The 25,080-nt window shown below is 42.2% G+C and overlaps 1 protein-coding gene and 1 long non-coding RNA gene across 5 annotated transcripts in view; one reads left to right on the forward strand and one right to left on the reverse strand.

Moving 5' to 3' along the window:
- Positions 1–41: 41 nt before the first annotated feature.
- Positions 42–24,633, forward strand: LOC131383482 (uncharacterized). The gene is made up of 4 exons (XR_009213535.1): positions 42–366; positions 4,605–4,662; positions 19,560–19,676; positions 23,538–24,633. It is a non-coding gene; the product is annotated as an uncharacterized LOC131383482 (long non-coding RNA).
- PATL1 (PAT1 homolog 1, processing body mRNA decay factor) overlaps positions 6,626–25,080 on the reverse strand; it is a 47,497-nt gene continuing 29,042 nt past the window's right edge. For 3 of the 4 annotated variants that reach the window (XM_032152964.2, XM_032152963.2, XM_058438727.1), the window contains 3 exons: positions 23,507–23,598; positions 23,264–23,413; positions 20,868–22,633 (listed from right to left, as the gene is read on the reverse strand). In XM_032152964.2, the coding sequence (XP_032008855.1) occupies positions 22,612–22,633; positions 23,264–23,413; positions 23,507–23,598 (264 nt within the window). In that variant the 3' untranslated portion in view covers positions 20,868–22,611. Of the gene's footprint in view, positions 6,857–20,867; positions 22,634–23,263; positions 23,414–23,464; positions 23,599–25,080 lie in introns of those variants that run through there. The other variant, XM_058438728.1, reaches the window with a different exon arrangement.

The following is a 25,080-nucleotide window of genomic DNA, read 5'->3' on the forward strand; positions in this document are numbered from 1 at the left end:
CGCCGGGAAGAAGGACGTCGATTGGTGCCGCTGAGTGTCACTTGAGGAAGACCCTGCGGACATTGGCATTTCTCTCGGGCCTGTCAATCTACAGCACCCAGTGAGAGCCTGGGGGTGGGACGCGTCCGCCAGACCCGCCGTTGATTGGTTCAGATAAAGGCCAATCAGACTTTTGGGGAAGTTCATTGGTGCTTTCCTGAAATTTCCAGCGCCCAGGGAGGACGGGAGAATGCGGAGTGCCCGGCCAATCTGATCGCCGATTGGCTGGTGTTTCCGCCATTCATTTCGGTTTATGCTCCTGTCACTGCCACGTCACCCCCTCCCATCACTCTTCTCATCATCCTTTTCCGCCCTTATGGATTGGTGGTTGGTATCAGCTGCTTCACCTTTTCTACCATTTACTGAACGAGTTGAGGAAAAAGGGAAGGAGTCTCGTCTTTACATCCTTATTTTCTTTTTTTATTGGTTGGCACCTATGCCACTCACGTGGTGGAGAGGCGGGGCAATAGTTGGAGATGATTGGTTGTGAGACCTTGGCTGTGAAAGCAGCATTGCTGACCAATGAGAGAGACCTAATGAGAGATGGGCAGGCCGGGGCAACCAATGAAATACGAGAAGAGCGCTTGGGGGCGTGTCCGCCTGCTTTCAGCCTTTGGGAAGTTGGTGGGAGGTGAAAGTGACTCGGCCTCTTAAAAGCGTTTTTTTGACGTGGGTGTGATGTCGTGTTCTGTTTTTCTGAATTAAGACCTTTGTAGCTTCTTGTTAGGAAGAACCTGGAGGACAGAGTAACTCTCGGCAGTCAGCCCCTGCCTAAGGCTCCCTTGAAGGACCCCCTTCTAACTCGAAGCTGGTCACCCAGATTCCAGGGGTGCCCAGAAGTAGCTTTTCCAGTCCCTTCCTGGATCCATGGTCCCCCTAGTTCCCTTCCCTGTTTGCTCTTTATCGCTCCACACCCCTTGTGTCTTGATTCCAGACTGTCATATGCCTATACTGATTATGTCCCCTTCAGAAGTAGATTCGCGAGGACCTTACTTTACGTGTCTCTTCCAGACCTAAAGGCCGTTGGTTTTAGCATCATAGGTGCCACGTATATGCTTAACTTTGGACAGAAAATTATTTTTTTGTATCTTTAAACTGATATATCGTAGTTGTACATATTTAACTTTGGACAGAAAAATTTTTTTATATCTTTAAACTGATATATCGTAGTTGTACATATTTTCAGGGATACATCTGATATTTTGATACATGTATTCAATGTATAATTATCAAATCAGTGTAATTGGGATATCCATCATCTCAAACATTATCTTTGTGTTGGGAACATTTTCTGCTATGCGTTCTCTTGTAGCAGGAAATCGTTATTTTTGATCAGCTGACTATTCACACATTTGTGAAGATTACAACTTCAGTAACTAATGTAACATTTAGATGTAAGCTATTGTTGCAAATGTAGCCTAAAGCGCTGTACTTTGGGGAATCTAGCATCTGTTACATTTTGCTAGTTTGAACAGGCAATAGAAATAGCTACTAATACCATAAAAGAAATTGACTTTCTTTGCCAAGGTGCTTCCCAGTGTCAATAAATTAGAGTATCCTTTTTTAGAAAATGATTTTAAAAGAAGAGAAGTATGTATTGAATTCTGGAGAGAGAATACTCTTTAAAAATCTGCAATTTTTACTATCAGGGTTCATTTGTATAGCTCATTACTAGTGAATTTCTCTGAATGTGTAGAGCAAAATAAAATCTGCTGTTAGATGTAGGCTATTTGGGATTAATTTTTTTTTAACTGAGCTAGAGTTAATCCATTTAGGCTTGAGTCCTGCTTTTGCTACTTACTGGGTCTATGACTTTGAGAAAATTATTTAAGCACTCCAAGTCTCAGTTTTCACTTCTGTTAAACAGGAATAAAACCTCACAGGGATGCTGTTGTGATTAAGTGCATTTGAATGTGTTTGATAAACTGCAGATAGCTACAAACATGTGAGTTGTGTTGCCAAACACATCTCACAGGTTACTTGCCATCACAAAGGAGAAACATACTTTTACAACGGGGAGATCTGGCAGTCCCCACCTTAACCCAGTTATCCAGTTTAGTTATCAGTAACCCTTGGACAACCAACATTTTTATGAGGTTCCCAGTGTGCTGCAGCATGAAGTATACAGCATCACTTAATGGTGTTTTCTTGCCAAAAATACTGAAAGTGAATCTAATCAAGGCTTTGGATCTAAACTCCAGTTTACTGGGCTGGAAGAACCAGTTGAACCATAACCCCAAGGAGATAATCAGATAAATCAAGAACGTGAAGCATTCTATAAGACAACTATTTTATAGAAGATAAGACATAAAGATCAAGGAAAATCAATGTCATAAAAATGGCCAGGGGTGATTGTTCTTAATCTGAAAAAAAAACTTAAAAAGATATAATCAAATGCTTAATTGGATTCTGGTTCTGAAAAAGCAGGCTTTTAGACATTTTTGAGACAATTGGGGAAATTTGAAAATGGACTGGTATCAGATGTTGTTAGTTGTTACATTTGTTCATTGTAATAATGGTATGCTGGACATGGGGGAAAACATCTTTACAACTTGGACAAAGGTAGGAGTGAAGAGTTATCGGTAACTCTCTTTGAAATGGTTCAGCAAAAACGAAAGATAAGAGACCAGTCTGGGCAACATAGTTAAACCTCTGTCTCTACTAAAAACAAAAGCAAAACAAAACAAAAAAATTAGCTGGGCATGGAGGCATGTGCCTGTAGTTCCAGCTACTTGGGAGACTGAGGTGGGAGGACTGATTGAGCCCAGGAGGTCGAGGCTACAGTGAGCTGTGATTGTGCCACTGCACTCCAGCCTGGGTGACAGAGTGAGGCCCTATCTCACTCACACACACACACACACACACACACACACACACACACACACACAGCCAAGGAAAGATAAATACTTTGAAATGCATACACACACACCTATCTGTCTGTCTGTCTGTCTGTCTACCTCCCTACCTACCTACCTACCTATCAAGCAAATATGGCAAAATGTGGTAAGTATATAGGTGTTTACTGTACTATTATTTCTACTTTTATTGTATATTTGGAATAATAATTTTAAAAAAGGTTTTGAGAGGCTAGTTTGACCTACTGTTGTTACCTAACACTGCCTCCAGAATACAGACCAGAATTCTTGGCCTGGCAAATGAGACCCATGACAATCTGATGTCACCTCTCCTTTCCAGTCCTTTTTTTTTTAGACAGAATCTCACTCTGTCACCTAAGCTGGAGTACAGTGGCACAATCTCAAGTGATTATCCTGCCTCAGCCTCCAGAGTAGCTGGGATTACAGGCATGCACCACCACGTCCAGCTAATTTTTATATTTTTAGTAGAGACAGGGTTTCACCATGTTGGCCAGGCTGGTCTCGAACTCCTGACCTCAGGTGATCTGCCTGCCTTGGCCTTTCAAAGTGCTGGGATTACAGACGTGAGCCACCAAGTGGTGGCTTTGAAATGCATACACACACATCTATCTGTCTGTCTGTCTACCTCCCTCCCTACCTACCTATCAAGCAAATATGGCAAAATGTTAATTGTTAAATCTATGTGGTAAGTATATGCTCACTCCTGGCCTCTCTCTTTTGTATTGGTGTACTCTGTGTTCCAGTTAAATTGATCCACACGTTTTTTTCCACATTCACCCTATACTTTCTCAAACTTATGCCTTTGTGTATGCTTTCCCTCCATTAAATGCCCAGTGAACTCCCTCCACAGAATTTCCTCAAATTTTCCTGGCTAGACGTAATGCCCCTTCCTCAGGACTTGCAGAGTTTCCTGTGATGTTAATTGTCTTGCCTTATAATTATCTATGTTTCAATCATATCTCCCCTACTAGAGGGTCAATTTCTCTAATGTATAACCTGTATCTATTTCATCTTTGTTTCCACCATGACAGCACACAACCTAGCATATTCATCTATTTAACAAAAATTTTCAAGTATCTATTATATATCTTCAGGCCTGAGCCAAGTCTTAGGGACAAAGTAGTGAATGTACAAATAGGCTCTGGCTCCTCATGAAATGTAAAGGATCTTAGGGATGTACACAGTATTTGTAGTGAAAAAATATGTACAGTAATTATACACATATGCACAGTAATATGGAGGACAACAGGTGTAACCTGTTTCTTTTTTGTTTGTTTGTTTGTTTGAGACGGAGCCTTGCTCTGTTGCCCCGGCTGGAGTGCAGTGGCATGATCACGGCTCACTGCAAGCTCCACCCCCCGGGTTCACGCCATTCTCCTGCCTCAGCCTCCCGAGTAGCTGGGACTACAGGCACCCGCCACCACGCCCGGCTAATTTTTTGTTTTTGTATTTTTAGTAGAGATGGGGTTTCACCGTGTTAGCCAGGATGGTCTCTATCTCCTGACCTCGTGATCTGCCCGCCTCAGCCTCCCAAAGTGCTGGGATTACAGGCTTGAGCCACTGCGCCTGGCCCTAACCTGTTTCAAAGAGGGATAAACTGTTTAAGTTGCCATCTGGGGACTGGGGAGGAGTAAGCAAAGGAAATAAATCAGTCATTTCTTTTTCTTTTCTTTTTTTTTTCCTCTGTAGCTAAAATCAGTCATTTTTCTGCGAAGGACTGAGGAGGAAAAGAGAGGAAGTAACTGAGGTGGGTACATAAGGCATGGAGAGTGAAGACCCCAAAGGGCTGTGAGATCTCATAAGAAGTTCAAATTTTATTTTCATTGCAACAGGAAGCAATCAAAGGGATTAGGGCAAGTGACCCCAATTCATTCATTCATTCTTTCTTTGTTTCTTTCTCTATCTCTCTCTCTTTTCTTTTCTTTTCTTTCTTTCTTTCTCTCTGTCTTTTTTCTTGACGGGGCCTTGCTCTGTCATCTAGGCTAGAGTACAATGGTGTAATTAATTATGGTTCACTGCAACCTCGAACTCCTGGGCTTAAGCAATCCTCCTGCCTCAGCCTCCCAAATAGCTAGGGCTACAGGCATGTACCACTATGCCTAGATACTTTTTATTTTTTGTAGAGACAGGGTCCTGCTATGTTACCCAGGCTGGTCTCAAACTCCTGGCCTCAAGTTATCCTCCTGCCTCAGCCTCGCAAAATGTTGGGAGTGGACCCACTGTGCCTGGCCTCAATTCTTGTTTAAAATGATCACTGGCTGATGTGTGGAGTCAAAAGAGTGAAGAGGGACAGCAATTAGGAAACTACTACCATCTTTTTTTTTTTTTTTTTGAGATGGTGTCTCGAATTGTCACCTGGGCTGGAGTGCAGTGGCGCCATCTTGGCTCACTGCAACCAGGTTCAAGAGATTCTTCTGCTTCAGCCTCCAGAGTAGCTGGGATTACCAGCACCTGCCACCACACCTGGCTAATTTTTTTGTATTTTTAGTAGAGATGGGGTTTCACTATGTTGGCCAGGCTGGTCTGGAACTCCTGACCTCACGTGATCCGCCTGCCTCAGCCTCCCAAAGTGCTGAGATTACAGATGTAAGCCACCACACCTGGCCTTCTACCATCTTTTAGAAGAGAAATATTGATGACTTGGTTGAATGTGGTGGAAACAGGGATGGAGAGACGTGGATACATTCCACACATATTTGGAGATATAACTGATAGGACTGGGCACGATAGTGATTCAGTTAATGCTTAATGTGTGAAATAATTACAACTTTAAAAAATTGGTGTTTTATTTTTCTCAGGAAGTCATTGTCCTCATCCCTATATCCAGTCAGTAACAAAAAACTGGATGATCTTTTATGCACCCCTTTCTTTACTGGCCTGGATTCTTATGCTTTCTTCTCACTTTTCAACTCATCTATTTGCCTCTAGTCTATCTTCCAGAATTCTCCTCACAACTGCCAAAGGGATCTTCTTTTTTTTTTTTTTTTTTTTGAGACAGATTCTCTCTGTGTCACCCAGGCTGGAGTGCAGTGGCACAATCTTGGCTCACTGCAACCTCTGCCTCCTTGGTTCAAGTGATTCTTGGGCCTCAGCTTTCCAAGTAGCTGGGACCACAAGTGCATGCCACCACGCTCTGCTAATTTTTGTATTTTTTGTAGAGACAGGTTTTTGCCATGTTGCCCAGGCTGGTCTTGAATTCCTGAGTTCAAGCGATCACCTGCCTCAGCCTCCCAAAGTGCTGGCATTACAGGCGTGAGCTACCACGCCCGGCCAGGATTTTCTTAAAATAGTCTGTTCCTTACCTGAGTTTCTTGCTCCGTAATCCTCAATGACCCCTTCTGGTCTACAGGATAAAGTCCTGATAGCTCACTTTGCCATCTAAGGCCCTTCCTTACCAGGTCCTAATCATGCTTTCCTGTCCCGCTTTTTACAACTCTTTTCAGTCCATACTGGTTCACCTGCCAGACTCCAATATACTGGATATTTTTGCCTTCATGATTTTTTTTTTACATAGACTATATTTTTTAGAGCAATTTTAGATTCACAGCAAAATTGAGCTGAAATTATAGAGAGTTCCATGCACAGCCTCTCCTACTACCAACATCCAGAGTGGTGTAACTGTTAAAATTGATGAATCTACACTGACACATCATTATCCACCCAAAACCCATAGTTTACATTAGTGTTTATTTGGCGTTGTAAATTCTATGGGTTTTGACAACGTATAATGACATTTATCCAGGATTATAATATCATACAGATTAGTTTTATTGTCCTAAAAAACCTCTCTGCTCCACCTATTCATTCTTTTTCCTTAACTCTTGGCAACCAGTGATCTTTCTACTATCTTCATAGTTAGCCTTTTCCAGAATGTCTTATAGTTTGAATCACACACATACATTTGTCCTTCAGTATCCATGAGGAATTGGTTCCAAGATTCTCTGCAAATACCAAAATCCACAGATGGTCAAGTCTGTTATACAAAATGGTACAGTATTTGCATATAACCTATACACATCTTCTCTTATACTTTAAATTATCTCTAGATTACTTCTAATACCCAATACAATGTAAATGCTATGTAAATAGTTGTTATCCTATATTGTTTAGGGAATAATGACAGGATAAAAGTCTGTACATGTTCAGTACAGGCACAAGCATCTCTTTTTGGGAGAATAGTTTTGATCCTTGGTTGAATTCATGGATGCAGAACCCACAGATATGGAGGGCTGACTATAGTTTGAAAAGAAGCCTTTTAAAAATTGGCTTCTTGCCAGGCCTGGTGGCTCACACCTGTAATCCTAGCACTTTGGGCGGCTGAAGCGGGTGGATCACAAGGTCAAGAGATTGAGACCATCCTGGCCAACGTGGTGAAACCCCGTCTCTACTGAAAATACAAAAATTAGCTGGGCGTGGCAGCACGTGCCTGTAGTTCCAGCTACTCAGAAGGCTGAGGCAGGAGAATCGCTTGAACTCAGGAAGGGGAGGTTGCAGTGAGCCAAGATCGTGCCACTGCACTCCAGCCTGGGTGACAGAGCGAGACTCTGTTTTAAAAAATAAATAAAATAAAATAAAATTGGCTTCTTTCACTTAGTAGTATGCATTTAAGTTTCCTCTATGTATCGCATTATGTAGATGTACCACAGATCTTGACCACCTCGCTTCAAATCCTGTTTTGGCTAAGTGATGCAATCTTGGGCTGTTTACTTAACCTCTCACCAGTTTCCTTATGACCATACTAACAGCATCTTTTTCTCAAGGTTTTGGGGAAGGATTAAATAAAAATACATCAAATGTGTCTGGCATATGGTAAATCATAAATGCTGACTGTAATTACTAATTATGCAAGACTATCTTTGTAGCACAACATAACTAACCCTAAGAGGACCGACATGTCTTTCTTGAGGGCATTAGACATACCATAGAAAAACCTGGAAATACTGGGACTTTATATGAGGTAAAAATAATATAATGAATGGATGCCAGCTTTTATTGAGTGTTAAGCACTTTCACAAATATTGATTTTTTTGTCATAATCCCACTTGTTCTACCACCCCTTTTACAGGGAGAGAAACTGCGATTCATGAATAAAGTAACTTGCAAAGGTGAAGCTAACACTCAAACACAGATATGAATAGGGCTATAGTCCGATATTACTTGTGCCTTGGAGTCATTTTTAAAACAACAACAAACAATTCGAGGTGCTGGGTGCAATGTCTCATGCCTGTAATCCCAGAATTTTGGGAGGCTGAGGTGGGCAGATCACTCGAGCTCAGCCTGGGCAACGTGGTGAAACCCCATCTATACAAAAAATACAAATCATATGCCTGTGAGGCTGAGCTACTCAGGAGGCTGGGGGAGGCTCTCTTGAGCCTGGGAGATGGAGGCAGCAGTGAGCTGAGATCATGCCACTGCACTCCAGCCTGGGCAACAGAGTGAGACCTCGTCTCAAAACAAACAAAACAATTCAAATAGTTAAATTAGGAGCCGAGATGTATTATATTTTCTGTCATCAAAATTAAGCCAAATGTCACACAAACCCTTCTGTTTCACAGCTGATAATCATGCTTTGCACTTCACAGAGAAAATGCAGGCTCCGAAAGTGCTGGGACCACAGGCCTGAGCCACCATGCCTGGCCAGACACAGACTTCTTTCTCCTCCTTTGTATATTGTTTCTGTTGTTACCTTTTGCCCTAAGGTGGCTGCTAGAGCTGCTAGAATTCCCTAGAATTTGTAATAACTTAAAATTCAAGGGTAGGCACAGTGTCTCACATTTGTAATCCCAGCACTTTGGGAGACTGAGGCGGGTGGATCACCTGAGGTCGGGAGTTGGAGACCAGCCTGGCCAACATGGTGAAACCCTGTCTCTACTAAAAATACAAAACTTAGGCCAGGCACGGTAGCTCAGGCCTGTAATCTCATCACTTTTGGAGACCAAGGAGGGTGGATCACCTGAGGTCAGGAGTTCAAGACCAGTCTGGCCAACATGGTGAAACCCTGTCTCTACTAAAAATACAAAAATTAGCTGGGTGCAGTGGTGGGCACCTGTAATCCCAGCTACTCAGGAGGCTGAGGCAGGAGAATTGCTTGAACCCGGGAGGTGGAGGTTGCAGTGAGCTGAGATGGCCCCATTTCACTCCAGCCTGGGCAACAGAGCAAGACTCCATCTCAAAAAAAAAAAAAAATTAGCCGGGCATGGTGGCATGTGCCTATGGTCTCAGCTACTTGGGAGGTTGAGGTGAGAGGATGGCTTGAACCCAGGAAGTGGAGGTTGCAGTGAGCTGAGATCACGCTACTGCACTCCAGCCTGGGCGACAGAGTGAGATCCTGTCTCAAAATAAAGTAAAATAAAATAAAATTAAAAAATTGTCTAATTACACTTAATGAACTCTAATACAGGTTGAATAGCCCTTATCCGAAATGCTTGGGACCAGAAGAATTTCAGATTTCTGATTTTATTTTTGGATTTTGGAATATTTCCATTATATATAGAGTGCTTACTGGTTCAGCATCCCTAATCTGAAAATTCTAATCCTGAAATGCTCCAATGAGCATTTCTTTTGAGCACCATGTCAGCACTCAAAAAGTTTCAGATTTTGGAGTATTTTGGATTTCAGATTTTCAGATTAGAGATGCTCAACCTGTACCAAATAATTGAAAAAGTCCTTCATAATAATTGGGATTAGGTTTATTTGGAAGTAACAGAGGCCCAATTTACATTGGTTTAAACCCATAATAGTTTTTTCTCACACAGGAAAGAAATCCCAGGATAGGAAGCTCAAGTTTGGAATGGTGGCTCAAGGAAGTCTTCAGAGACATAGCCGAGGACGTGGGTTGTTTTTTTCATTGATTTTTTTTTTTTTTTTTTTGAGCCAGGGTCTCAGTCTGTTGCTCAGGCTGGAGTGCAGTGGTTCAGTCTTGGCTCACTGCAGCCTCGACCTCCCAGTCTCAAGGGATCCTCCCACCTCAGCCTCATGACTATTTTTTTTTTTTTTGGCATTTTTAGTAGAGATGGGGTCTTGCTATGTTTCCCAGGCTTGTCCTGAACTCCTGGACTCCAGTGATCCGTCTGCTTTGGCCTCCCAAAGTGCTGGGACTACAGGCCTGAGCCACCTTGCCTGGCCAGACACAGACTTCTTTCTCCCCATTGTGTGTTGTTTCTGTTATTACCTTTTGCCCCAGAGTGGCTGCTAGAGCTTCAGTCATTACATCTGCATTCTAAGCAGCAAGAAGAGGGAAGTAAAGAGGACAAAAGTGTAGTGCCTTCCCCTTAGGGGGAATTTTTGGCAGTCACACACAACATGTCTCCTTATTCTTTGTGGGATAGAGAAATGATGGAAAATGATTGTAATCAGGCTTTCTTTGTCTGCCGCTCACTCACTGCAATCTTGGACACATCATGTACGTGTTCTCTCTCTCTTATTTTCTTCCTTCCTTCAAACAGAAGCCTATTACATTTTAACTTAATTAACTCTTTAAAGAACCCATTTTCTTTTTTTTTTTTTTTTTTTTTTGAGACGGAGTCTTGCTCTGTCACCCAGGCTGGAGTGCAGTGGCCCGATCTCGGCTCACTGCAAACTCCGCCTCCCGGGTTCACGCCATTCTCCTGCCTCAGCCTCTCCTAGTAGCTAGGACTACAGGCGCCCGCCACCACGCCCGGCTAATTTTTTTGTATTTTTAGTAGAGACGGGGTTTCACTGTGGTCTCGATCTCCTGACCTCGTGATCCGCCCGCCTCGGCCTCCCAAAGTGCTGGGATTACAAGCGTGAGCCACCGTGCCCGGCCAAAAGAACCCATTTTCAAATAGAGTGACATTCTGAGGTACGGGGGTTAGGACTTCAACATAAGAGTTTTGAGGGTGGACACAATTTAGCCCATAACATACAGAGGATACATATGATATGTGAAACTTACAAAGCACAATAGTCAGAGCAATACTGCTTAATGCACCACTCAACATAAGAAATACAAAATGACCAGTTTGCTACATCCTATCCCAATACCACGCCCCTAAACACTTCCAAAAGTAACTGTTGTCTTAAATGTATTTTTTTCCAACTTTCATTTTGGATTCAGAGGGTACATGTGCAAGTTTGTTACAAGTGTATTGTGTGATGTTGAGGTCTGAGGTATAGATGATCCTGTCACCCAGGTAGTGAGCATAGTATCCAATAGTTTTTCAGCCCATGTCCACCTTTCTCCCCACTTTTGGAAGTCCCCAGTGTCTACTGTTCCAATTTTATGTCCATGTGTACTCATTGTTTAGCTCCCACTTGTAAGTGAGAACATGCAGTATTTGGTTTTCTGTTTCTGCATTAACTCACTTAGGACAATGGCCTCTAGATGCATCCATGTTCCTGCAAAGGACATCATATTGCTCTTTTTCATGGCTGTGTAGTATTCCATGATGTATATGTACCACATTTTATTTATCCAATCCACCATTGTTGATGGGCACCTAGGTTGATTCTATGCCTTTGCTATTGTGAATAGTGCTGAGAGGAACATTTGTGTGCATGTATCATTTTGGTAGAATGATTTATATTCCTTTGGGTATATACCCAGTAATGGAATTGTTGGGTCAGATGGTAATTCTGTTTTAAGTTCTTTGAGAAATCTCCAAATTGCATTCCACAGTGGCTGAACTAATTTGCATTCCCACCAGCAGGGTACAAGCATTCCACAGCCTTGCCAGCATCTGATATTTTTTTTCACTTTTTAATAATAGTCATTTTGACTGGTGTGAGATGGTACCTCATTGTGGTTTTGATTTGCATTTCTCTGATGATTAGTGATGATGAGCATTTTTTCATGTTTGTTGGCCATTTTTCTGTCTTGTTTTGAGAAGTATCTGTTCATGTCCTTTGCCCATTTTTAAATTGGAATATTTGTTTTTTGCTTGTTGCTAAATCTATGTTTAAAAAAATTGTTCTCTCAGTCACTTTGCCTTTTAAAGGCCCAGATTCATCCTGTAGACCAGTGATAATATGAGGCTCTCTGATAAGTGCTCCCTTTTTTTTTTTATTTCTATCTCCATACAGCAGAGTGATCTTTAAAAGTATAAGTCATATGACGTTTTGTGTTTTTTACTTAAAACTCTGCAAAGATTTCCCATTGCAATAAGAATAAATCCCTTCAAGACCCTGTGTGGTCACTCTCTGCCCCACTCCATTTGCTCTAACAATGTTGACTTTCTGTGGTTCCTTGAACTCAAACTCATTTTCATCTCAGAGGCTTGGCTACCTTCTTTATTTTGCTTAGGATGCTTTTCCTAGACCTTTGCATATCTGTCTCTTCTCATAATTCAGATGTCTGCTTGAATGTCACCTGCTTATTGAGCCCTTCCTTGCTACTCTGTCTACAGTACAAGCACATCTCCCCCACTCGAATCACTGTTCTTTTCTTAGCACTTATCATTGTAAGTATCCCCCTCAGAATGCAAACTGCACCAGAATACGGGTTTAGTTTGTCTTTGTCACCACTGTATCTGGAGTAATGTGGGACATACAAGAGCTTAACTGACTTATATGATCAAATTGTTCCTGATCTAGGGGTTGTTGTGATAAAATGAGTGACAATGTATTTTGAAATGAGTCTCGTAAACACAGACTAATTTATTACATCGAGCTCTATTCTCTAAATAATCTCTTTAAGCTCTGTTTGTTTGCTTCTTTTTCTTTTCTTTTCTTTCTTTTTTTTTTTTTTTTTTCTTTTGAGACAGGGTCTCACTCTGTCACCCAGGCTGGAGTGCAGTGGCATGATCTCGGCTCACTGCAACCTCCACCTTCCAGGCTCAAGCGATTCTCCTGCCTCAGCCTCCCAAGTAGCTGGGATTACAGCTGCCACCACCATGCCCAGCTAATTTTTTATCTTTTTAGTAGAGACAGGTTTTCACCATGTTGGCAGGCTGGTCTCAAACTCCTGACCTCATATGATCCACCGCTTTGGCCTCCCAAATTGCTGGGATTACAGGTGTGAGCCATCATGCCCAGCCTTCTCCTCTCCCCTCCCCTCCCCTCCCCTCCCTCCCTCCCTCCTTCCTTCTTTCCTTCCTTCCTTCCTCCCTTCCTTTTCTTCCTTCCCTCCTTCCTTCCTTCGTTTTTGTGAGATAGGGTCTCATTTGTCAGCTGGAGTGCAGTGGAGCAATCACAGCTCACTGCAGCCTCAACTTCCTGGGCTCGTGATCCTCCCACCTCAGCTTCCTAAGTAGCTGGGACTATAGGCATGTGCCACCATGCCTGGCTAATTTTTAAAAATTTTTTGTAGAGATGGGGGTCTCACTATGTTGCCCAGGCGGGTCTTCAACTCCTAGGCTCAAGTGATCCTCCTGCCTCAAACTCCCAAAGTGCTGGGATTAAAAGGGTAAGCCACTGCACCCAGCTAAGCTTTGTTTCGTTTTCTTTTCTTTTTCTTTTTTTTGAGATGGAGTCTTGCTCTGTTGCCCAGGCTGGAGTGCAGTGGTGCAATCTCAGCTCACTGCAACCTCTGTCTCCCAGGTTCAAGCGATTCTCCTGCCTCAGTCTCTTAAGTAGCTGGGACTACAGGCGCAAGCCACCATACCTGGCTAATTTTCATATTTTTAGTAGAGACAGGGTTTCACCATATTGGCCAGGGTGGTCTCAAACTCCTGACCTCAAGTGATCTGCCCACCTCAGTCTCCCAAAGTGCTGGGATTACAAATATGAGACACTGTGCCCAGCCTTGAATTTTAAATTGGGATTACAGGTGCTGGGATTACTGGTGTGAGCCACTGCGTCTGGACAGCTTTGTTTCTTAATAACAAAACTATTTTATGACCAGGTATTTGTTGGATGTCTGCGAGGTGTTGACTCTGTGCTGGGCTTTGCAGTACAGCCGTGAACAAGACAGACTATTTCCATATTTGTGAAGCTCCCATATTAATGCAGTGAATTTATGAAAAAATAATTGCCGTGACAATATATCTAATGTAAAAAATACATTTCAAAATACTGGGAATGAGGAAGAGTGGAGGCAAGGAGCTCTTTTATTTCCCTCCCTAGATGATGTTTAAATAAAAAAGACCAAAGAGATGCTTGACAGCTGTATTGCTGTGACTCTGATCCTTATATATTGCAATTGGTTCTGATAATTACAACCTGAATTGCTCCCTTTTTGACATTACTGAGAGGCAATTGTCTAATCTGCTTACTGCAAATGAAGGCATTAAAATTCAATCAGAAGAGTTTGCAGATGCAATGTTAAAGCCTCGCAGCTTTTCAGCTGCTCCTCTGAAGCTTGGGTCTAGGAATAGGAGCCTTCTTGCAGCCAAGACACTAGAAATGGAGCTCAAAACTTAAGGTTTAAATCCCAGTTTTAGACCTTACCAGCTGGAAAGTCTTGCTGATCTAGTTTTGGTACTGTACAATTATAGTTGCCCATCCTACTTCAAAAGGTTATAGAGAAGACTGAATTGGAACACGAATGTGTTCTTTGTACACTATAAAATAACTATGGAAATGTGACATTGTGGGTTTACCTTTGTTACTGTTAGATGAACAACAGTAACTGAAAAAAAGTATTTGAAGATTGAATCCTATTAACAGGAGAACAATCAGATAAATGATGGCATAACGGCACACAGTGGAATACTATACAACTATGAAAAAGAACAGGGGACTGGGTACAATGTCTCACGCCTGTAATCCCAGCACTTTGAGAGGCCAGGCTGGGAGGACTGAATGAGCCCAGGAGTTTGAAACCAGCCTGGGCAACAAGCAAGACCTTGTCTCTGCAAAAAATAAAATAATTAGCCAGGCATGGTGGTGCACGTCTTTTTTCCCAGCTATTCAGGAGGCTGAGGTGGAGGTTGGGGGTCTAGTGAGACATGATCACACCACTGCACTCCAGACTGGGCAACAGAGCAAGACCCTGTATCAAAAAGAAAAGAACAGGGTAGCTCTCTATATACCAACACAGAAAGATGCCCGTGATGTATTAAGAGAGAAAAATGTAAAACTATAATTCTATCTATGTATGCATGTACACGCACACATCACTTGGAGAACAATACGCTAAACTGTTAGCAGTGTTTCTTCTGGGGGGTCAAATTTGAGAAACCTTCCTTTTGTTAGTTATATGCAGATTTGTTTCTCACTTGTTAGAGTAGTGCAATCTAAGCAATTTAAGAAATTTTATATTCACAACTGGCAAAGTACATGTGTCACTGATTACCTAGCTCCCTGCTAGATATTTCACAGATCTGAAGTCTAATTTTGGTTAATATTGCTTTGGAGAACGAACTTGGCTGAACTGGGAGCTTGCAGAGTCATGTTGAATAATAAACAAGTTCCTCAGAACAGCCTTACATGCAACATTTGCAAAATAAGAAGCAAAGCAGAGGCTGTCATGAGACCTGCAATCTATTCACAACTTGCCTTCTGATGCAAGAAGGAAGAAGGTAAAAATGCTATTAGGTGATTTTAAGATACTGATTTCCCAGACTAAGACTTGTTTCCTAAAAACCCACATACTAAGTTCTCAGGGGCCACAATATTAAATGTATTTAAGCATAGCTGGGAGGGGAGGAAAAATACAAGACCCCTTCAGTCTTCCCAGTTTTGCTTCTCACACAATGAACTTCACAGCCCCCAAAAAGTAGATGGCTGTCAAATTCAGAAAGCTGGCCAGGTGCAGTGGCTAATGCCTGTAATCCCAGCATTTTGGGAGGCCAAGGCAGGCAGATCACTTGAGGTCAGGAGTTCGAAGCCAGCCTGTCCAACATGGTGAAACCCCATCTCTACTAAAAATGCAAAAATTAGCTGGGCATAATCTCAGTAGCTGTAATCCCAGCTACTCGAGAGGCTGAGGCAGGAGAATCGCTGGAGCCCAGGAGGCAGAGGTTGCAGTGAGCCAAAATCATGCCACTGCACTCCAGCTTGAGCGACAGGGTGAGATTCTGTCTCAAAAAAAAAAAAAGTTCAGAAAGTCATGCCTTGTCCTTCCTAATGTTTAGCAGGGCAACTTGGGTGATTTAACAGCCACAGTTTGGAAAAAATGCAATTTAGTGTAAATATAGAAGCTGTATTTGGGGATTTGTTAAAGTGGTTCTTTGATCTCACACTTGGTATATCATCTTAAATGTTTATAGCAGAGGTCAGGTGCAGTGGCTCATGCCTGTAATCCCAGCACTTTGGGAGGCTGAGGCGGGCAGATCACAAGGTCAGGAAATCGAGAACATCCTGGCCAACATGGCGAAACCCCGTCTATACTACAAATACAAAATTAGCCGGCCATGGTGGTGCATGCCTCAGGAGGCTGAGGCAGGAGAATCGCTTGAACCCAGGAGGTGGAGGTTGTGGTGAGCCAAGATCATGCATCGCACTCCAGCCTGAGCAAAAAGAGTGAAACTCCGTCTAAAAAAAAAAAAAACAACAACAAAACTGCTCATCATCACTGGTCATTAGATATATGCAAATCAAAATTACAATGAGATACCATCTCACGCCAGTCAGAATGGCGATCATTAAAAAGTTAGGACTTATTGGCCAGGCGCGGTAGCTCACGCCTGTAATCCCAGCACTTTGGGAGGCCGAGGCGGGCGGATCACGAGGTCAGGAGATCGAGACCATCCTGGCTAACACGGTGAAACCCTGACTCTACTAAAAATACCAAAAATTAGCCGGACATGGTGGCGGGCGCCTGTAGTCCCAGCTACTCAGGAAGCTCAGGCAAGAGAATAGCGTGAACCTGGGAGGCAGAGGTTGCAGTGAGCCGAAATCGCGCCACTGCACTCCAGCCTGGGCAACAGAGCGAGACTCTGTCTCAAAAAAAAAAAAAGGACTTATTTTTTCACTAGAAATAGCTACTATGTTTAGCAGTTTTAAGATAATATCCCCCTTTTAAGGTTATAATACATGCTCATTGAAGACAAATTGGGAAAATATGAAAAAGCAGGAACAATCACCTACACACAAAATCCTCCACAGCTCTTTCCCTTAAAGGCAACCACTATTTGGTCATCTTTGATTTCACTCTTCTCGCCCATATATATCTATATCTATATGTATATCTGTATCTGTATCTATATCTGTATCTATCTATATACATATATTGAGACAGGGTATCACTCTGTTGCCCAAGCTGGAGGTCAGTGGCACAATCTTGGCTCACTGCAACCTCCACCTCCTGGGTTCAAGTGATTATCAGCCCCAACCTCCCTAGTAGCTGAGATTAAAGGTGCACACCACCATGCCCAGCTAATTTTTGTATTTTTAGTAGAGATGAGGTTTTGCCATATTGGCCTGGCTGGTCTCAAATTCCTGATCTAATGTGATCTGCCTGCCTTGGCTTCCCAAAGTGCTAGGATTGCAGGCGTGAGCCACCACGCCTAGCCTCCCATATATTTTTTACTCCACACAGATTGTCATGTACATATACAGAACCTATTTTTTACTTAACGTTATATTCTCACATTTTCCTATGCAACTAAATTCTTCAAAAACAACTTTTTCTTGAAAAATATTTTTTCTTCTAAGAACATAATACGTTTTCTCTATAGAAATTTTGAAAATTATTGAAAAGCCAAAAGGAAAAGAAAGTTCTCCGTAATCCCATCACCTACAGATACCAGTAATCTTTAGAAAAATATCTTTCCAATATTTTCTTTGTACATGCATTTTCTTAAAAATTGGATTCAAAGCATATATGTTTCTTCACCATACTATATAAAATATTTTCCATGATTAAATATTCTGCCTTTTTAAATTTTTCTAGACAGGGTCTTCTTGCTCTGTCTCCCAGGCTGAATCTTATCATAGCCTCGAACTCCTGGGCTCAGGCAATCCTGCCTCAGCCTCCTGAGTTAGCTGAGACTACAGGCACATGCCACCACGCCTGGCTAATTTTTAAATTTTTTTGCAGAGACAAAGTCTTGCAAAGTCTTCCCTCCCAAAGTGCTGGGATTACAAGCATGAGCAACTGCACCTAGCCCAATATTCTGCCTAATTGTCCACAACACATGGATCATTGTTTACTTAACCATTATTGTAATGTTGAACATTTAGATTATTTCTAATTTTTCTATTGTAAGTAAAGCTGACTGGGTAAAATGGCTTATGCCTCTAATGAATCATTTGGGAGGCCAAGCCAGGTTTGAGACCAGCCCGGGTAACAGAGCAAGACCCTGTCTCTACAAAGTAAAATAATTAGCTGGGCAGGGTGGCATGTGTCTGTAGTCCCAGCTACTCGTGAGGCTGAGGTGGGAGGATTGCTTGAGGCCAGGAGTTCAAGGCTGCAGTGAGCTATGACTGCACCACTGCACCAAAGCCTGGGCAACAGAGCAAGATTTTGTCTTCAAAAAATAAAAATAAGGAAAGCTGTGGTAAGTACCATTGCTTTGTCATATTTTCTTAGATTTCTAAAGCCAAAGTAATTGTTCAAAGGCTAAGAATACTTTGAAGTGCTCCACACTGTGAAAGCACTTTCCAGAAACGTAGACATTTACCCCCGCCAGTGAGTGGCAGCCCCAAATTCTCACTAACATTATTTTTAAAGTTTTTATTAATTTGGTAGGATAAAAACATTTACTTTTTACTTCTCTGATTACCAGTGGGGGTGAGGTTCTTAATATTATTCACTTGCACTTTATTTTGTGAACGTTTATTCACAAGGCCTATTACCCATTAGAGTTTATTACCTATGTATTATTTATCAGGTTCTATTTCTTACATAGGACATTACATGCATTAGTATCAGTTTTCAACTCTATGCCATATTCTTGTAAATTACTTTAGTGCATCACTTAATTTTTTTGGAAGTTAATATTGTCCTCATTGGTTACTCTGAGGTTTACAAATTACTTTTTAAGAAATAATAATAAAAAAATTGTACATGGGATTTTACTATGTTGCCCAAGGCCAGGTGTAGTGGCTCAGGACTTTTAAAAGTCATTTGTGCATTTGTGACCAGGCACAGTGGCTCATGCCTGTAATCCCAACACTTTGGGCAAGTGATTCTCAAGGCAGGAGAATCACTTGAACCCAGTAGTTCGAGACCAGCCTGGGCAACATAGTAAAATCCCATGTACAAATTTTTCTTTTCTTTTTTTGAGACTGAGACGGAGTTTTGCTCTTGTTCCCCAGGCTGGAGTGCAGTGGCGCAATCTCAGCTTACTGCAACCTCCACCTCTGGGGTTCAAGTTGATTCTTCTGCCTCAGCCTCCTGAGTAGCGGGGATTAACAGGCATGTGCCACTATGCCTGGCTAATTTTGTAATTTTAGTAGAGATGGGTTTTCACCATGTTGGCCAGGGTGGTCTCAAACTCCTGACCTCAGGTGATCCGCCTGCCTTGGCCTCCCAAAGTGCTGGGATTACAGGCATGAGCCACCGCACCTGGCCTCACATATGAGTTTTTTTCTTGGCTTTACTACTAGCCACCTGTGGCACCTTGGGCAAGTCACTGCACTCTCAGAGATTTGGCTTCCTCAAATTGTGAGGACTGGACTACATGATCTCTAGGGATTTCTTCATGTCTGACATTTAGAGTCTAGTCTTCTGTGAAGGTAGGGGCATCCTTGGGCCAGTCCACTCTAACAAAGCAGGGCTATCTAATAACACCTTGTGTTGTTTCATGTTAAGAGGTGTGAATAAATCTTTTACTGGAAGATAATTTTATTTCCTTACAGCAATAGTATGCTGTATGAGTTTCCTGCTCTGCTGCCCATTACCTGTATCACCTCCACATGCTACTGAACCTCAAGGAACCCATCTCCTCATCAGGAAGAAAAATAAGCTTTACGTAGGTAGGCACCTAATAATGTTAAATTATTTCCTCTTTATCATGTAAAACTTTGGAGGCTCACTCCTGTAATCCAGTACTTTGGGAGGCCAAGGCAGAAGAATCCCTTGAGCCAGGGTTTTGAGCCCAGCCTGGGCAACGTAGCGAGACCTCATCTCTACTAAAAATCAAAAAAATTAGCTGGGCATGATGGCACCCGCCTGTAGTAGTCCCAGCTACTTGGGAGGCTGAGGTGGGAGAACTGCTTGAGCCTGGGAGGTAGAGGCTGCAGTGAGCCATGATTGTGTCACGGCACTGGAACCTGGGTGACAGAGAAACTTGTCTCAAAAAAAGAAAAAAACCTTCAGTCTGAGTGCAGTGATTCACGCCTGTACTCCCAGCATTTTGGGGGGCCAAGGTGGGAAGATCACTTGAGCCTGGGAGTTCGAGACCAGCCTGGGCAACATAGGGAGATCCCGACTCTACAAAAAGTGCAAAAATTAGCCAGGTGTGGTGGTGCACACCTGTAGTCCCAGTTACTCGGGAGGCTGAGGTGGATCACTTGAGCCTGAGAGATCGAGGCTGCAGTGAGTGGTGATTGTGCTACTGTGCCACTACACTCCAGCCTGAGCGACAGAGACCCTGTCTTGAAAACAAAACCCCACTTTTTTTTTGCCCCTTTCTATGTTTGCTGAATCTTTTATCTTGAGCATTTTAGAGTAAAAATGATACTCAAGTCTGAAATAATAAAAATAAATTTACTATAAAGAATGACCTTTTCCCATCTCCTTTGAAGAGATGAGTTTTGAAATACAATATGCTCAGAACTAAGTAAATACTATCCATGAAGGCAGCTGAGTGCCTCATTGGGCTACAAGAGTCTCTTAAAGGGGGACAGATTCCTCAATGCCTAGAGATGGGCAGGATGGAGAAGACAAATTACAATTTATCTACTACAATTTATAATTTTGTCGTATAGTTAAAATGGGGGGAGGAGAAACTGAAAGCATCTTCGATTTTTAAAGAAAAGTTATTATATAAAAATATTTGTCTCCTTTGCAACAAAATTAAAAACCTAAAAATATAGGTAATAATATCTTTAATCCCCAACATCAAGAAGTTGCCAGTCTATCTAAATATGCTAGAAACATAAAAATCATTTTCAGAGTATGAACTCAAAGTAGAAATGCAGGCACTCATTTTTAAGTATACAATTTGTTTTTATTTACAATACCCTATAAAAATGTAAATTTAGAAACTTTTATTTTCATTAATTAGAACCAAACAAAAAAGATAATGCACAGTAAGGAGGAGATAATAATCAAGTATTTACTTGATTAGTTGTGAAGGGAAGGTAGGAAAGGCATGTAGTAGAAATGGTCAGTAGATAATGGTAGAGGGAAGCTAGGTAACATCACTGGGGAACAGCTGGCGGAGCCTGGGGTTACAGCATGGGAAGAAACGGAGATGGAGAACAAGGACAGCTGGTTTTAACAGAGGATCTTACTGTTGTACAATACATGTATGTGCAAAATGTTTATTCTCTTTAAATACCACAACCTGTCCCCCCCACCCCCCAACTACATTCGAAAAAGTAAGAACAGCAGAAAGATCACCAAGGCCATGTAAATTTAATTTTCTTCAGGGCTGTAATCACTAGGGATCAAAACTCCTTAGTCTGGTTGACTGCTGAATGGGAGAGGAGTGAGAAAGATCACGAAGGCCATGTAAAATTAATTCAGATTTAATTTTCTTCAGGGCTGTAATCACTAGGGATCAAAACTCCTTAGTCTGGTTGACCGCTGAATGGGAGAGGAGTAAGTGAGAAAGATCACGGCAGGCTGGCCCTGCAATTATTCAAACCCAGGCCCCTGGCTCCCTGGGAACGAGACTTGGGTGAGATGAAATAGTAAAGACAGCAGTTCTGCCCATGGTGTGGAGACTAAAAAGCAAAGCAGGCCAAACTTAGCTTCCATGGTTACATATGGAAGTTTCTATTCATGACACCAAATAAAAGTGGGGAAGAAGGAAGCATGGCTTACTGAAGTAGTCTCAGGAAGACAGGGCAAGTGTGCAAAAGGCCACATTGCCAAAGCAGGCTACTAGTGAGGATCATCCTGGGTGACTCCAAATGCACTTGAGGGGAAAGGCTCAAGTACCCTGTAGTTGTAGCAGGAAAAAGACATAACCATGTGCTGTTTCGATTAAGGTGGACAGAAACTAAGGAAATAAAGGTGGGAAGAAGAAAAAGGACTTCTCAGCCTAGACCTGGGCATAAGCCAATTAAGAGTTCTGATTTTATTAAACGTGCTGCATACTCTTTATTTATGTTAAAACAAGTAGAACCCACCAAATTAATTACAAGATAGAACAGAAACAGATTAAAATACATCAGCTGGTTTGTGTTTAGAAGAGGTAATGAGACAACTAAATATTTTTCAATCTAAAATTCATTCTTTAAGGACCCTCTGAAGACCACATAAATACATGTATGGGGTGTGTGTGTGTGTGTGTGTATCTATGTGTGTGTGTATATCTTGATCTCTACTTAATTGGCTCTTCTATAGTCATATTAATATGGGGCAATGAAAAAACAACTTCAATAGGATGAGGGAAGGAATCCTTTGGCAGGCTACAATCTACTCTGAGGTGGAGTGGTGGAGGGATAAAGGGAGAGATTACACTTGTGTCTCTAGGGCAAAGAAAATGCAAAACAGAACTGAGTAAAAGTAGGACATGCAGAACTGTAACAGAGAAGGTAAAGAAACCAGCAGAAGTATCACCCAGCCAAATTTCACAGAGCAGTGGGGAAATATCTGACATTTAGAGAGACAACCCCTGTAAACAGGAATCAATCCTACAAGACTTCGCTTTGGGGAAAAAGCTACCTTCCCTCCCTCATTAAAAACACTCCATTGGTGATGGCAGCAGTGCAGGTACAGGACACATTTGGAGATCTTTTATCGTATCCCCTGAACTAGCCTAGGGGTACAAAGGAGAGAAAGGAAAATTGTATAAATGAGTTAAAATAGAAGGCAATCTTTCATATTACAGTTACATCTTTGTAAGACTTCTCATAACAAAACACCCGAGATATTTCTCTTCCCTTAGCATTTGGTCATCTTTTATGAAGGCTCTGTTGTACCCAGCTCAGTGTTTTATATCTAACCGACACACAAATAGTTAATAAAAAGTCAATCTCTTCCACCAAATTCAGTTTTATTCCCCCCTCCACCCCAATCATAACTTCTTTTTATTTTTTTTGAGACAGGGTCTTGCTCTGTCACCCAGGCTGGAGTGCAGTGGCGTGATCTCAGCTCACTGCAATCTCTGCCTCCTGGGTTTAAATGATTTTCATACCTCAGCCTACCGAATAGCTGGGATTACAGGCATGCACCACCACACTTGGCTAATTTTTGTATTTTTTAGTAGAGACAGGGTTTCACCATTTTGGTCAGGCTGGTCTGGAACTCCTGGCCTCAAGTGATCCACCCGCCTGGGTGTCCTAAAGTGCTGGGATTACAGGTGTGAGCCACCGCACCCAGCCTCCCAACCATAACTTCTAAAGTCTCAACTTTAGTGAGATGTGAAACTCTTCGGTTTCAAACTTACTGCAGTTTTGTCTCCAGCAAGTTCAGTTTCTGCCGGTCAACATAGCGAGAAAAGAGGGACACTAGGTTTGTAGGTATAGAGATTGGCTTGGCCAGGGCTGCTTGGGGAATCCGTAGAAGTTCTCGTGTTGCCATGAACATCACCTCCGTCCTGACAGGGAAGACGCATAATAATATTACGAGAAAAAAATTTAAAAATTACCTCAAAGAACTTAAAATAAGAGAAGAAACAGTCCACACTGACCACTGATTATTTTGCGTTGATTCTGTGGCAGGGTCTGAACTCTGTAGGTCTTCACCACGGCTCAAGAGGATGAGGAGCAGTGACAGGCCAAACTACGAGAGAAGACAGAGGGAATCAAACTCAACACTACGTCTAAACCTCCTCCACCACTGTTGAAGGGATCCTGGCATCAGATGGGGAACAGCTCTAAATCCAAATAACCTCACTACTGTGCTTCTCAGTGAAACCAGGCAAAGATCAGACAAGCATGAGTTGAAAGGCTATGTCTCCCTCCAGGCTTTATTCTGGCATAGCAATGACCAGGCACAGTCAACAGAAACGGAAAGTCATGGTGTCCAACACGCCTCTCTGTTCCCCATGCTGAGGTTAAAAGATGGTTTTTCCTTGCCATGGATAATGTAGAATTTGACTTTTCTCCTATTTATGAGAACTGAAATAGGCTAAAAAAGAAAGTCAATGAAGACCAATTTTGGTACAGAAATTAAAAATCAGGAAAAAATAAGAAAAAAGCATTAAATACAGTAAAATATTTTGAATTGAGAAACAAGGTGTAAACTGTAGGAAAATATACAAATAAGGACAACTGAAATAAACATGGTATAAAGAGAAACTTTTCATTAAAAAGCACATCTCTATCTGGAAATATAAAGTCTTAGAGAGAATGTTAATAAAAATCTAAAAAATAAAAAGGGTAAACAGATGTATACACCGTATCTATAATTAAAATTCAGCAACATGCTTTAGAGTATGAAATATATAAAAATGGTCAGGTGTGGTGGCTCATGCCTATAATCCCAGCACTTTGGGAGGCCAAGGTGGGTGGATCACCTGAGGTCAGGAGTTTGAGACCAGCCTGACCAAAATGGTGAAACCCCGTCTCTACTAAAAATAGAAAATTAGCCAGGCACGGTGGCACATGCCTGTAATCCCAGCTACTTGGGAGGCTGAGGCAGGAGAATTGCTGGAACCCGGGAGGTGGAGGTTGCAGTGAGCCAAGATCACACCATTGCACTCCAGCCTGGGCGACATGAGTGAAACTCCATCTCCAAAAAAAAAAAAAAAAAGTAACATATAAAAATGTGTTTTATTTAGTGGACAGTAAAATCAGGAAATATAGTCTTTGGGGCATAGGATAAAAATATGGGCCGGGCGTGGTGGCTCATGCATGTAATCCCAGCACTTTGGGAGGCCAAGGCGGGTGGATCAAGAGGTCAGGAGATCGAGATCATCCTGGCTAACATGGTGAAACCCCATCTCTACTAAAAAATACAAAATATTAGCTAGGCGTGGTGGCGGGCGCCTGTAGTCCCAGCTACTCGGGAGGCTGAGGCAGGAGAATGGCTTGAACCCAGGAGGCAGAGCTTGCAGTGAGCTGCGATCATGCCACTGCACTCCAGCCTGGGTGACAGAGCAAGACCCCGTCTCAAAAGAAAAAAAAAATGAACAGGGGGCTGGGCATGGGTGTGGTGGCTCATGCCTGTAGTTCCAGCACTTTGGGAGGTGGAGGCAGGACTGCTTGAGTCCAGGAGTTCGAGACCAGCCAGAGCAACATAGTGAGACCCTGTTTCTGCAAA

The sequence above is a fragment of the Hylobates moloch genome, unplaced genomic scaffold, assembly GCF_009828535.3.
Source record: "Hylobates moloch isolate HMO894 unplaced genomic scaffold, HMol_V3 SCAFFOLD_5, whole genome shotgun sequence".
NCBI classification, from domain to species: Eukaryota; Metazoa; Chordata; class Mammalia; order Primates; family Hylobatidae; genus Hylobates; species Hylobates moloch.